Here is a 15,622-nt window from a genome sequence, read left to right as displayed (position 1 = left end):
GCTTTTGTGGATATGGCCCATACAGCCCTGAAAGTAACTCTTCCCTCCTCTTCCACCCTGTTCTTCCTCCTCTAGACCCAATCATTTTCATGTCTTCTAATGTTTTGTGTTCATTTATGTGTGCATGCTACAGCTCACATGTGGAAGAGAGAAGATAACTTACAGAAGTCAGCTCTCTCCTTCCACCATGAATCCAAATCATCCCCAGGCTTAGTGCAAAGTGTCTTTTCCCACTGAGCCATCTCACGGTCCTATTTTAATTTATTTATCCCTCTTCTCATAGGCTTTAAGTCTTGATTAAGTTTTCAGTCACACAAGTCTCTAAAAATTTCCACATCCTGCTTTAATCAAAGAGCCCAAAATGAAAATTAAAGTCTGGGAGAGTTGATTGCATAAATGCATAAATGTTACCTTCCACTGCCTCAGCGTCAGGTCTACCCAGTACTCGCTGCTGACAGAAATGGGCTGGCAACAATCACAACCACTTGTGCACAGCTAGGGAAATTTTCACTACTACAGCTGTACATCCTGCATTTGGGACCACTGGCAATAGTGCTGCAAATGGCTGTCAGTTTTACAAAGTCTCTAGAAAAGCTCAAAGAACTGCATAGCACCCAGTCCGCTCATGCACAAGTGCACATACACTTCAGACATTCAGACGTTCAAATGATTTAAGACCTCAGGCTTGAGTTTTGTGAAAGAATCACTCACATAATGACAAGCTGGAGTTCAGTCTGCTGTCTATTACCTCCTAGCAAAAGATAAGAAACCTGGAGACCAATCAGAAGTCTGAATTCTTACTCTACAAACTATATTGTATATGTCACTAAATGTCTGTCCGTCAGCCGAAAAGATGCAATATTATTTTATCCATCACTAAGGAATAAAAAAGGGTGTCAGTTAATATACAGTGCTACCTATAATTTGAATTTTTGATTTTAGACTAATTAGAGAACTCTTCTAGACACATTTAGAAAATAATAGACAGGTTCACAAATATGCATGCAGTACCCACTGTGGTTTAACTGCTATTAGCAGTTGCTAGATGACATATAATTTCCAACATGCAAAAAGGCTGTGTGTCGATCAATGGAATATGGTTTATCTCAAAACAGTGGTTAAGAAAGAACGATTGGTACATAGCTAATAAGAACAGGGCACACTCATAGAAACCTAAAACCAACATGAAATGCAACAGAGACACACACAGCTATTGCCCACACTTAGAAAAAGGACTAAAAGAATAGAAACAATGCTACATACACGCTCCCAATGAGATTCTGTTTCTCTACCCTGCTTTCCTATTCAGCTTTTAGTATCAGGGATACTAGCCTAAGTAGGCCACATGGCTCTGGAACACCTACACATGGGACACATTATGCTAACTTGCCTTCATTTCCATAACAGGACTGAAACAGACAATCTACAGTACATAGGACATACACACTTTTTGCTTCATTTAACAGTAATACATGTTAGCATTTCCTTTTTATTCATGCTAGTGAAAATTGTCCAGGTACAGAAACATGGAAACTGTGGACAGCGCCTTCCTCGTCTTCTTCGGGGAAGGGCCTGTGTTGCACAGAGCAGGATATGACTCCAACCCAGCCAGGTAGAAGGGGATCTTAAATAAGGAGTGTTCTACTCCTCATGGAAGGGTTCCCCACTTCCCAGCTAAGTCAATTCCCACAGCAGGCATCGCCAAAGGCAGCCGCTGGAAACATCCAAATGCAGTCCAAACGTTTAAGTCTTCAGACTGGCTTTTGCTGGCTGTTTAGCTTTACACGTAAGAGAAGGTGGTAAGCTTTTTCAGCACCTGGATGAACCAAACTGCTTCTACTCAGCCAGCAGCTAACCAGAAAAACCATCATCACTTGAACCACTTGTCTTAATTATTGAAAAGCTCTGTAAATTAAATTATCCCAATTTCCTATCTCAGCAGGTATATATTACATTAATCCAGAATGCTTTAAATATTGAAAATCATTATTATGATATCTAGTATTCTTAATAGCAGTAGAGAGGTAGAATATATCTTTTTAAATATTAATACTTCACATTCTGAGGAGATATATAAAACCATCTGCCTCTGTTCCCAATTATTAATCACGAGCAAAAAGTAACCATATTCAGAAAACTGAAGATTATGTTATTTCTAAGGGGAAAACATGAAATAAATAAAAGTTGAAACTGAACAATTTTAAATGTTAGTTTTTCTAATTCAGATATATTTATTATCCTATACAAAAGTGGCTTACTAAAAGAAGTCATGAGTAGAAGAAAATACTTCATGCAAAAACACAAAGTTTAATTTACAGTCCACCAAAAGGGTTTATTTGTTACCATGTAGTAAAAATAAATAAAAATTACCTGTGACTGGATAAGAGAATTTGGAAAATCAAACCTTTTCTTGATGTCATCTGACATTTTTGCTTCTCCCACATGTACATAAGAAGTTTCTGTAATCAGAAAAAAAAAGATTTATTAACCCTCTAATTGCTCTGTAGTTCTAACCAATTATTCCTCTAATAGTATGAAGGTGATTTTAAAAGACGAAACTGGAAATAAAACATGAACCCCTGCAGGTTCTTCTTAGCATAAACTTTGCTGTTATAACACCCTAGCACTTAAAACTATCATTGATAAATAAACTAAAAATGCCCAACAACTCTTAGTGTTGTCCCACAAGCTAATCCCAAAATAGATTAATTCATATAAATGAACCTTTAAAAAGTAATTATATTTTATTCCCAAAGTGCAGCCACATACTTAAAATAAAAGCTAATTCTTTTATGAATCAAAACTTACAAGAAAAGGCTAAAAAGAAGGCTCTGTGGTTAGGAGTACTTGCTTTCCACACAAAGAACTGGGGCTCAACTCCCAGCACCCACATGGCAGTGCCAAGCACAGGGTACACAATACACACACTTAGGCACACATGTATTCATGTAAAATAAAATATAAATAAACCTCCAAAAAACTTTCAAGGGAGAGTCAAACTGTTGCAGGATTGTTTAAGCTTACACCTCCCTTTGATACAAGCTTTCATCTCAGCAAGAAGCCAACTGCTGCTGAGCTTCCGGAAGTTCACCTATGACCTCAAACCCTGCACATGGAAACAAACTACTTGTGTGTTAAAAGAATAAGCAAGGAAACAGCACCAATGTTTAATGTTTACAGCAAACTTCTCAATTCTACTGCTCTCAAATAGAGAAGGAGGAGAGAGAAGAGGACACAGAACAAGAGGATTTCATAAGGGACTCAACTGACCCAACTCCCATGCAGCACTGATAGCATGCAATTATATTCCTTGAAGTACCGGATGCTTTAATCCCATGGTCATTGCAGTGCTGTGTAAAAACTGTCAATACACTAGATGCTCTGTTTTGGATATGCCCCAAGGATTCATGTTTTGAAATTTAACTGCAATTGTGGGCTCTTCAGAGGGTGAGAAATCAGCTACAATAAGGTGCTTGGGGGTGGGTGTTTGGGTGATTAGGGTTAATAAAGTCATGGGGCACAGCCTTCTTCATCAAATTCTGTGGCTTCATAAGAAAAGTGAGACTCAAGCACACTCCTCATCCTTGCCATCAGGTTCCTGAGCAGCTTCTTCACACCTTCCAAGGTTAAACTCCCTGAGAGTAATTTATGGTTCTTTTATTTAATTCCTATGTCCAACTTTACTTGAATCTGACATTTCATGGCTCCAACACAATTTGCTCAAAAATTATAAACTCGTCGCATGACTAAATCTACTCATTGCCTTAAGCAAATCCCTATTCCTTCACTTTCCCAATTGTGTCAATTACAATCTTCATAAAACTTCTTGTAGTTTCACAGCATATCATAACAGAATTCCTTCAGTGGATCCTTGGGAAGCCAAGGAAAGGGAGATGGGGCGGGGGGAACTGGGGGTCTCTGAAGACATATATTTACATATTAAAGATTGTTTAGCATATATTTAAGTTATTTAGCTTATTAGCATTACTTAGCTATCATATATCTAGGCAGTATTCTAGATGCCTAGGCTACAAAGTAAATAAAACAGACAAACGTATCTTTGGAACTTAGCATCTAACAGGCAAAAAATATTTTTTTCTTAGAAATGTAGGTCAGGCCTGGTGGTGCTCAGCCATTAAGAGCATGCATCCTGCTCTTACAACAGACCTGTGTTCAGTTCACAGTGCCCATGTTAGGTGGCTCACCACTGCTTGTGCTCCAGCTCCAGGGGATCTGACACCTTCTGGCCTCTGCAGTGCCTGCACATACCCATATATAGATATACATACATACACATAATTAAAAATAAAATGAATCTTAAAAAAGAAAGAAGTGATCATGGCTACATTGTAATACCATCTTATTTTGAAATGCAGGTATTAAGACAGCCATAGTTTGTTAACTACTAGTGTACATAATATGCTCCAATTAACTTGACAATTTTCTGGACACACTGGTAAAATTAATATCCAAATTTGGCTCTATGCCAAGTGAATTATCTACCTCTTTTACGGTTTATAAGATGAAACCAAAGAACATCCATAAAGCAATTTTTCATATTTTTGTTTCATATATGAGCTGCAAAAGATGTAACATGCAATATTCTCAGAAACAAAGAAAGTTTTATATTACTCCTTTAAAAAGGAGTAATATAAAAACAAACCTTGGGCAAAACCATAGCTATTAAAATAACATTTAATTCAGCAAGGGTCTCAGCTAATGGGTCCAAGTACAGTTTTCTGATGATCACTATTACTCACAGAAGACAGACTAGAGTGTCCAGAGAAGCAGACAGCCAATGATATGACAATGGACTTCCTCAAATATCAGCAAAGGAGAAAAGAAGAAAACGTGAGGTAAGCACTCAGGTCAGGGTGCAGAAACTAAAATGCCTGTGCCAGATGAGTTAGGCTAATCAGTCAAGGTTGAGCCACCCAAAAAAAAATGACTTTGCCATTAGAAAGTGGGCCACTGAGAGCAGAACGTTGTTTTAGCCCAAAATCATCAAAGTACAGATGTCAAATGCCTCAGTTTTAAAAAATTCAGTGTGATGCTGTATAGAGGAGAAGTACATTTTTAAATCCATACTGACTTTGTCTTTTCTAGCAAAATGGCCACTAGGCATTCTGAAATCCACCATCCTATGGTTCAGTATCAACGCTGATCGGCTATGCTAAGGCTAAAGATTGCAAGAATCTTTCATCTACTGAAGATTTATACTTCAGGGTTAATCACAATCATTTGACTTTGCAAGATATAAAAACATGTTCTCTTACGGAATTTCAAAAAAGAATACAAGTGCTTGCTCCAGTATTGTATAGCATGTGTCCTTTGTTTTTAATCTCCGCTTCCTTTGGACATTTGACACAGTAAAGAAAAATAATTATATATTGCTTCCTATCATGACATTCCTACTAAAAGGAAGCCAGTCACAATATAACCCATAAATCACACACTACAAAGAGAATCTGATTTAAAAGATTCATATCCAGTCTGCCATGCTTTTTCTTGGCCATCTAAATCTAACTCAGAAAGAGAATTTTTAATGAGGTCTTTTAACTCTCCATGAATCAAAGGATTTGTTTAATATAGGCAATTATCATATTATCTCCTAAGGTATTCAGTCCCATACATATATTTCCAAGAAAATAAATCAATCAGCCGTACTCTAGAATAAAAGAGAGGCACAGAGATGAAACACTAAGCTTTCGACCTTCCCTCCCAGCTTCTCCAGGACTGGAAAATACCATATATTACACAAAAATACTTATGCCACACTTCAAATAAAAGGCACAATCTGAAAAATAAATTGGAAAAAGAAATTAATCATATTCAAAAGTGCTATGAAAACCTAGGAGAGGGAATGGCTGATTATGAAGGGAACTTGGAGGGTGGAGGGGTTGTGGGGTCAGAGGATCACAAAGACAGACATTTGACTAAGTATTCTTGACTACTAAATCTCTATGCAGGAAGGAATCAATCTAGGTAGAAATTGGGCTAAAGAGAGTAGCTTCTTAAAGCTATTTTCCATAAGTAAAATGGTCACCAAATTGATAAATTAATTTATCACATTAATCAGACCTTATTTTAAAGATTCAAAATCTAGGACTTGTTTTCTAAATAGCACTTTATCAGCTACCACAATTATCAGCTAGCTAGGGCACTTTAGTTTCTTCCTACCACAAGTTCAGCTGGGGACACCTCTACCTGAGGATGTTAAACATACACGATATTCCTCCTCACCTTCAGAGAGTATGTTCCAACATCCTGATGGATGCCTGAAATTTAAGACAACACCAGATCCTATCTCCAAGCACCGTGATGCTGCACTATTCCCTCTGATGACTGAAAAGGATGCTCTGGGAAGAAAGGGCAAATGGAGGATACCGTGCGCCCCCCTCCCCCCAGGACTAGGCTGGATGAGATTTCACTGTGCTATGCAGAATGAGATACAGTTTAAAACTTATATTTATTTCTGGATTTTCTATTTAGTATTTCAGACCACAGCTGACCAAGAGCTGAAAGCACAGAAAGTGAAACCACAGATTCCAAGAGGCAATGGCTGTATTTAGGAAATTATTTTCTTTTATTACTTTTGTTTGGACGAAAAGCTAGTGAATCTATCGATAGATTTTAGTTGGGCTTGTGTGTGTTTTTTATGGTGAAGCACTTCCGGCTTGCATCTGGCCCTTCGTTCCAACCTCAGTGCTGAAACAAAGTCAAGAGAAAAACACACTTAAAAACCTAAGTATAATTCCTAAAGACAGAAACTGATCGTCCAAAGCCAATGGCATGCTTTTGCCTTTAAGAGTAAACTCAACAAAACAGTAACTTTCAATCACCATGCTCATTAAAACAAATCTAAAAGTATGTGAGCTAACAAGAGTAAAATACATATATTTGGAGACATGGTCTTTTATAGTGAAGACTGCTCACTATGAAACCAAGGATGACCCTGATCTTCTGATCTACCAAGTCCTCAGATTACAGGTAATACTGTAATACACATAACTGATTGTATGTGGGGTTGGAACGCAAACTCAGCATTTCACGAATGCTAGGTAAGTGAGCTATCTCTTCAGCCCTAGTAAATACTTTGCTAGGAATTTCAAACTCAGGCTGAAGGAGAAGACCAAGCAGTGTCACAGAGCCCTTTGCTCAATATAGTACCTAGAGAAGACAGGAACTATAATTTGGGGGAAAACAAAAACAAAAGCACCAGTCATCTCAACCCCTAACCTTTTGGGTTTACAAAACTGTAATCTGATTAGTTTCATTTTCCCCTAGAGTCAAATCTGGTAGGTTAGAGTCTGAGTAACGTACCAAGTCCCAATGGAGCCTCTTTTTCCACACACATGGTTCCATGCGAGCTTTGGTGACAATCCAGGTCAGATTATATGCATGAAAACAATAACCTAGGTTACTGTTATAAGGACAAATTGAAAGGGTAGGCATGTGGCACAGTACTAGAGCCCAGTTCTTAGGAGACAGTTGGAAAGCCTCCACTATTTGGTGAGGTTGAGGTCAGCCTGAGCTAAACCCTATAAAAAAAAAAAGGAAGGAAGGGAGAAAGGAAGGAAAGGAAGGCTGGAAGGGGGGGGTGGGGTTGAAGAAGTTTGGACCCCTGAATGACAGCTTAGTACAGACATGCTGTTCTGATGGCTAGCCTGTCAACTTAACACAAAAACTAGAGTCATGGGAAGAGGGACTCTCAATTAAGAAAATATCTCCTAAAAATGAACTGTAGGCAAGTCTGCAGAGCATTTTTTTAGTGACTGATGTGGGTCAGCCCACTATGAGTGGTGATACCCCTGGGCTGGTGGTCCTGAGGTCGAAGAAAGCAGGCTGAGCCGGCCATAGGGAGCAAGCCAGTGAGCAGCTCCCGTCCCTGCCCTCTGCATCAATCAGCTCCTGCCTCCAGGTTCCTGCCCTGTTTGAGTTCCTATTCTGACCTCCTTTGGAAGCAAGCTACTTGTGGTCGTGGTGTTTTATTACAGCAATAGAAACCTTAAGACCCTTGCATACCTGGAATCCCAATTATTACACAAGAAAGAAATGTCTGCCTTCTTTGAACCACTACATCTGGGATCTCCTTGCTGCAGCAAACAGCATTTCCGAAATTAGCGAAGTGGACATGCCATCACCTTACCTCCCTCCCATACTTCCCTAACCCCTACAGGCTCCCAGCCACCCCACCCCTGACTGGAGAAATAAAAAATGGGAAAGACAAAAGTGGGAAGCAGCTGGAGTCCGGGCACATCTACGTAATCAATCCCAGCTACTCCGGAAGCTGAAGCTGAAGCACAAGAATGGAATTCAGTGCTGTCAACCTTGGGAATATGAGATACACACACACACACACACACACACACACACACACACACGCTGCCACCCCTACTGTCTCCACCACCCTCCACTCCCAAGCAAAGGTTAAATTGCCAAAAGAGAAGCTCACTATGGCAAGAGTTGGGGTGAGAAGAGAAATGCTACAAACTCTCCAATCAGGATTCAATCCACTAGACCATCCATAACAACCATGGGGCTACTCAGCCTTAAATATGTCAGCCTACACTTCAAGTACTGAATAAATGGTGGCTATGAGTTGACTGTGATGATCTCCATGGTTGCAACTTCCCTAAGTGCATCAAATACAATCAAACCGATCTTTACTGTTTAGTTTCTTCTAACTTATCCCCACAGATTTTAAATGGAAACCTAAAATAAGATCAAAGACCAGAAATTGGAACTGACTGCTGCCCAGGAGAGTAAGTCACTGAAATAAGAAACAAAACCACTGACTGAATAATGCTCGACCTGTTACAGTACTTTCTCCAGCCTTGAATTTAAATACCATATTGCACATTTACATGTTAAATGCTTAAGAGAATACAGATGAAAAAAAATGGTTGCTTCTTAAAAATCTAAGGTCTTGTCCCAGGAATAAAATTTTTATAGTAGTCAATCTAAATCCTCAAAGAAAGCATTTTTTCCAAATGGTAACATGTTTCCTTTAACAGAGAATGATTATTCAAAATGCTCAGTATGAAACCTTTTTGAACATTCTTATGTTCATACAAAGATTCATAAAATCTTTACAATGCAGGAAGCTAAGGCAGGAGGATCTTGAGTTCAAGGCCAGCCAGGGTTACACAGTGAGATCCTGTCTCAAAATAAACATAATAGCACTAATAGGGGCTAGAGAGACAGCTCAGCAGTTAAGAACACTTGCTGCCTTTGCAGAGGACCAGAGTTCAACTCATAGCACCACATTAAAGAGGCAAAGACCAGCCTAACTAGTCTGGTTTCAAAATATGCGCATTAAAAAACCTGGAAACTACTCAGAGTCCGCAGTGGGTGCAGGGACTGTCCCTCACTTTGGCTGGCTTTTGGGAACCTATTCCTCATTCTGGGTTGCCTTGCCCAGCTTCATACAAGAGCAGCTTAGTCCTACCTCAACTTGACAGGCCTGCTTCCTAGATACCCATGAGAGGCCTGCCCCTTTCTGAACAAAAACAGGAGGAGTGGATGGGGGTGAAAGAAGGTGGAGGGAGGGGAGAGTATGGGAGAAGAGGAAGGAGGGGAAACTGCAGTCAGGATGTAGAATAAATGAATAAATTTAATTGATTTTAAAAAATAAAAAGTAAAAACTTGGAAACCAAATGTGGGTGTGGCTTTTGGAGGTTTGCTCACCTGCATTTTCTAATTTTCCACAAAAAAAAAAAAACATTTTGTGATGTTTAGTGGAGATCTGTTTGTTTAGAGAGATTTTCAGTCTCTTGGGCTAACCTGGAACTTTTGAACCCAAGAGACTCTCCTGTCTTAGCCTCCAGAATAGCCAAGTTACAAATACAAAAATCTTATTCACATCTTACATAGTCTAAGAAGTCAGGAGTATAACTGCAGATCATGATGTGTATCTTTCATCTCACCACGTCTGGGAGATGGGAGCCAGCCTGGTCTACAAGAGTGAATTCCAGGACAACCAAAGCTACATAGTGAGAGTTTGTCTCAAGGGGGGTAAAAGGAATACAGACATGGTGTTACACACCAGTAACCCCTTAATTACATTAGTAAGCACTTAGAAGGTAGAGGTGGGAAGATCCAGAGTTCAAGGTCATCCTCAGCTACAGAGTGAGTTCTAGGACAGCCTGGGCTACAAGATACATAGTCTCAAAAAAAAAAGCCAAAATAACCACACATAAACTATATTATTTAAATCACTGCTTGGCCAATCGCTTAAGCGTACTGCTGGCTTACTCTTATACCTTAAATTAACCCATTTCTATTATTTTATATTTTACCACAATGGTCATGGCCTACTGGCAAGGTTCCAACTGGCAGCTAACATCTTTCTCTTCTGGCAGCTCCATGGCTCCCCATGACTCCGCCTTCTTTCTCCCAGCATTCAGTTTAATTCCTCCCTACTCCCCCACCCCCGCCTAGCTCTATTCTACCTTATCACAGGCCAAAGCAGTTTCTTTATTCATTAACCAATAAAAACAACACATATACAGAAGGACTTCCCACACCAAGACCTGATGTTATACCCAGCTAATCACAATACTAAGAAGGCAAAGGCAGAAGGATCTCCCTGAGTTCAGCGCCAGCCTGGTCCACACAGTGAGTTCCATGCTAGGCAGAGCAACATATTGAGACCCTGTCTCAGTGAGGAGAGGAATGAATGAGAAGAAATGATTGAGAATAATGTTCTGATAACTAAATCACTTTAAGTATTAAAATCTATCGTTAAAGGATTCATAAGATGTGAGCAGCAAAAACTAAGAGAAAAACTAAAGATGGAAGATTTTGCTTACCACTTCTACCTAATATTGAAAATGGCCAGTTTATTTTAAGCAGATATATTTAATTAATTTTGAGACTGTTTTAAAACTTACTCATTTTCAAAGGAAAACATAGCCAGAGTAATTTTTCAGTCTCTTGGTTATTTCTCACATCAAAATAAGGCCTTACTCTTGGAAAGAATCCTGCAGACCAATTACAGGCTTAATGGCAATATTTTTTCTTGATTGCTACAAAGTGACCAATCAAACTCATTTGTTATTTCTCATGAAATTAAATTACTAAATTCATGCAGAATAGAAAAGTTATAGCTTAGTGGTTTTAACTGGCATACTTAGTGTGACTAAAAGCAGAAGACCAAATCAAAAACAGAATTGTACAGCAAATTTCTCTATTATTACCATAACCAACGTAGCCCCAAATGGACCAAGAGACTCTCCCCCTAGTGCACACTAAGTGACAACAATCACAAAAGAAAGTAATCACAGACAGGGCTGTCCTGTGGGGCTGGAAAGACAGCTTAGTGTTCAAAAGCACTTGCTTGTCCCAGCACATCAGAAGGCTCACAACTACCTATAGCTCCAGTTCAAAACTGCTCAGTAGGTTCCCACTGCATTTAAAATAGAACCCATTGCCTTACCATAACCCAAAGGCCTAATGTGACCCAGTCTCCTCAGAGAACTTCAGCCCCACTGACCTCCCTTCAGCTTGCTCCTTCAAGCCCTCCAACACTTTCTGTGTCTAGGGCTGGACCTCTCATTCCCAAGCATTCTTGCCCTTGCTTCTCCTTTCCACTCCCCTGAGCCTCCCCTACCCCGTTATACCACTCAACCTCAAAATTCCTCACTGTATTGTTGATCATGTGAGTTAAAAGTTAACTAGAATCTGAATAGGAAATCTTGGGCTCTTTTTAACTTTGGGGCTCTGATTTTTTTGTTTGGTCGGTTGGGGGAGTTGTTGTATTGTGGTTGTTGTTATCGGTTGGTTTGAGGTTTTTCTTTGGGGGTTTTGTTTTGTTCTCTCTCTCTCTCTCTTTTCGAGACAGGGTTTCTCTGTAGCTTTGGAGACTGTCCTGGAGCTAGCTCTTGTAGACCAGGCTGGCCTCGAACTCAGAGATCCACCTGCCTCTGCCTCCCAAGTGCTGGAATTAAAGGTGTGCACCACCACTGCCAAGCTTGTTTTGTTTTTTGACAAGATAGCACTATGTAGCCCTGAAAGTCTAGAACAGGCTGGCCCTCGCCTAATTTTTCACAGCTTTTAACCATAATCTCAAGTCACTGATACTTCTTTCTACTTCTCCACCCTACTGCACCCACCACCAGTTCAGTGAAATGCAGACTCTTGAAAGCAGGAACATCTGTTTTTAACGGCTAGAGCCCCATACAGCCAGTTCATAGTCATAGAGACTCGCTAGGCAAACAAAGAGGCCATCAGAGAACCTAGAAATCATGTTAGACTTAACAACTCCAAAAACACTCGGAGTAAGATCTCAGGAGCCGTTTACATTGGTTTAAGGGATTTGCCTGTGGTCATATGGCACTATTTACAAGCAGAATTTATTGAAAACTTTACCATGTGGCAAACAAGCACCGCGGCTACTCTGCAAGGATTCTCTCACAAGGAGCAAGCACCCCACCTTAGGAACACTATTATCTTCATGTCTGTGTGGAAAAGCAAGTGAGGCAGGGAGGTCCCAGTTGTCTGTGTAAAGAAGCAGAGTACAGACTACTATTTTGGCTATTTGGTTGTTGCTGCTTTGATGAATAACATCACCAAAATCAACTTGGGGGAGGAAAGGGCTTATGTGGCTTATGACTTACAGCCCATCCTGAAGGGAAGCCAAGGAAGACAGCTGCTTATTGCCTATTGCTAACTCGCTCAACTAGCTTTCTGATACAGCCCAGGCTCAACTGTGCAAGGATGGCACCGCTCACAGTGAGCTGAGTCCTCCAACATCAACTAGCAATCAAGAAAATGTCCTGCAGACTTGTCCACGAGGCAATCTAATGGAGCCAATTCCCTAATGGGGGTTCTTTCTTCCCAGATATGTCACATTGATAACCAAGATTAGCCATAACATACTCGGAGTCTATCTCCAAATCTCCTGTTTAACCACTTGTATTAGTTACTTTTCTATGACTGTGATAAAAGGCCAGGACAAAGACAGTGTTTAGTTGAGCTTACAGTTCCAGCTCTAGAGCAAATAATGATAAAGTGAAGGCAGGAGCAGTGGAGAGCTCACATCTTGAACCAAAAGCAGAAGGCAGAGAGCACAGGCCTTGAAACCTCAAGTTCATCCTTAGCAACACATTTCCTCCAATAAGGCCACAGCTCCTAGCCCTTCCTACAAGTTCTACCTGCTGGTGACCAAGCATCCCAATAAATGCATCTATGGGAGTCCTTCTTTCTCACACTACCACTCCTCTATCAAGCATAGCTGGCAGTGAGTTTCTGAAAACTTAAGATAATGACTGAAGTCTTTCACTCAAAGTCAAACACATAGCAAACCCTTTTCAAACGCTGGCTAGTGCTATTCTTAGCCTGATTCTAGCTGTTATATTACTTCAGGAATGAGGGAAATCTCTGAAGAAAAACTAGGTTTGTATATAGAGTATCAAATTCCCAGAGCTGCAAATGCAAATCGCTGTCTTTGAATGCAGTGAAAGCCTAAAAACACCACACCCAGACCATTTTCTTTAATAAGAACATTATTATTGGGCTGGAGAGATGGCTCAGCGGTTAAGAGCATTGCCTGCTCTTCCAAGGGTCCTGAGTTCAATTCCCAGCAACCACATGGTGGCTCACAACCATCTATAATGACGTCTGGTGCCCACTTCTGGCCTGTAGGCATACATGTAGACAGAATATTGTATACATAATAAATAAATAAATAAATAAATAAATACATACATACATACATACATACATAAGAACATTATTATTAAAATAGGGGAGAGCAACTAAGCCCCTAAGTGCTTACTCAGACACTACCACACTGAACTAGCACCACCTCTTTAAGGGCACCATGTGACAGTTCAAAGCACGGCTCGATTAAACAGGGAAATATATGGACAGATGAGTTTGCATACATAAACTCGGGGTTTGCAATATCAGTGGAGTGTTCGGGAAGAAACAAATGCCCAAAGCACAATGATCTAGAACAGTGGTTCTAAACCTATGGGTCGAGACCCCTTTTAAGTGACCCTTTCACAGGGGTTGCCTCAGACCTTCGGAAAAAAGAGGGGTTTTTTTCCCCCATTACAGTTCATGACAGAAGCAAAGTTAACAGTTATGAAGTAGCAACAAAAGTAATTTCATGGTTGGGAATCACCATAACATGAAGAACTGTATTAAAAAGCTGCAGAATTATGAAGGTTGAGAGTCACTGATCTAGAGGAAGCTACTGCATATTCCTTCTCAGTTCCTGTAGCTACCTCAGGGCTTAAACTACAACTTGACATTGTATTCCAGGCAAAGGGAATACATGTATATGGTGTAGAGAGAACACACTGGGAAGGCAGTTGTCTCTAATGTTCCTTCCTGCTCAAGACATGGAGGACTTCTCACTTAGAAGCGGTCATTCTCATCTGTGCAATACCTGCATGTGATCAGACCCTGGATGCCAGTGAGGAAGTGGACCAAACACAAAGAGCTCCTCTCTCTCGAAAGCTACTAAATAATTACGCTACACGTTTGGGTCTCAAGTTTCTGCATCTTACTCACCATTGCAGGGCTACAATATAAGCAGCTGATTAATGTCTGTTGAATTACCATGTTTAGTACAGTATCTGATAAAAATAAGGTCAAAAACTATTAGAATCATGAGCAGCTGACCAAAGCACAAAATGAAAAAAATAAGAGAATTTACATCTTTAATATTTACTTTTGTGTGTGTGTGCATGTTTATATGCACACATATGTACACAGCAGTGTTTCACAGCAGCCAAAAAATGACATCAGGTGTCCTCCTCCATCACTCTCCGCCTGTTTCTCTGAGACAGAGTCTCTCCTTGAACCCAGCACTCAAGTCTCACATAGTCTAAAAGCCAGGAAATCCCAGTTGCCCAGCTCAGTGTTGGGATTACAGATGTTTGTGTGGCAAGCTCAGCATGCAATATGGATGCTGGGATTCAAACTGCAGCCCTCATGATGGTGGGACAAGCACTCTCAACCATGTGGTCCCTCTCCAGTTCTAAGAATTACTACCTCTTTCTCACTAATTAAGGCTCAAAAGCAAAAACTAAAACAAGTGACAGGAAACAAGAAAACAATAAATTTTCAAATAACTTTATTTCCACATTAATATAACATGTGAATTCAGCTGCCAACATGTTGGTAAATAATTGGTTCACTTACCCCTTATTGGAAGCTCTTCTTTTAGTTAAGGAAATTACTGCTGTATAGGTTGTACAAAGGTAAACTTTAGCAAAACCCAAAGCTCAAATAAACAAAATTCTGGGATGTTATTAAATACACTGTTTTTCATTTGGGCATGCTTTTTAAAAATTCAAAACACATGCAAAAGCTCAGAAGCTTCCTTCACTGTTTGCAGCTGACCCTGATGGGGATGGAAAATGAGTCTGTTCCATGAATGCATCCTAGGTTTTACATGAACGCTGCAGTTGACAGCTATCATTTATCACGGCCAAGCTCTTAATCCGCTCTACATCACAACCCTTTCAAAGCACACAGCAGTCTTCGCTGTACTTCCCACTGGGGTAAAAGGCATTTTAAACATATAATTACCCAAAGCAGTAACACTTACTAATCTTTTCTAAAATCAGCTACCATTTTTTCCTGGCCAGATTTCTTGGTAGGATTC

At 40.1% G+C, this 15,622-nt stretch overlaps 1 protein-coding gene across 1 annotated transcript in view; it reads right to left on the bottom strand.

Moving 5' to 3' along the window:
• Focad (focadhesin) overlaps positions 1-15,622 on the bottom strand; it is a 289,636-nt gene that overhangs the window by 257,830 nt on the left and 16,184 nt on the right. Inside the window, exon 2 of the mRNA XM_075946771.1 lies at positions 2,371-2,459. Within this exon, the coding sequence (XP_075802886.1) occupies positions 2,371-2,427 (57 nt within the window). The 5' untranslated portion in view covers positions 2,428-2,459. The remainder of the gene's footprint in view (positions 1-2,370; positions 2,460-15,622) is intronic.

This window comes from Microtus pennsylvanicus, chromosome 13 (assembly GCF_037038515.1).
Source record: "Microtus pennsylvanicus isolate mMicPen1 chromosome 13, mMicPen1.hap1, whole genome shotgun sequence".
In the NCBI taxonomy this organism is placed as follows: Eukaryota; Metazoa; Chordata; class Mammalia; order Rodentia; family Cricetidae; genus Microtus; species Microtus pennsylvanicus.
The sequence above is the reverse complement of the archived record's forward strand: the minus strand, read 5'-3'. Positions and strand labels throughout refer to the sequence as shown.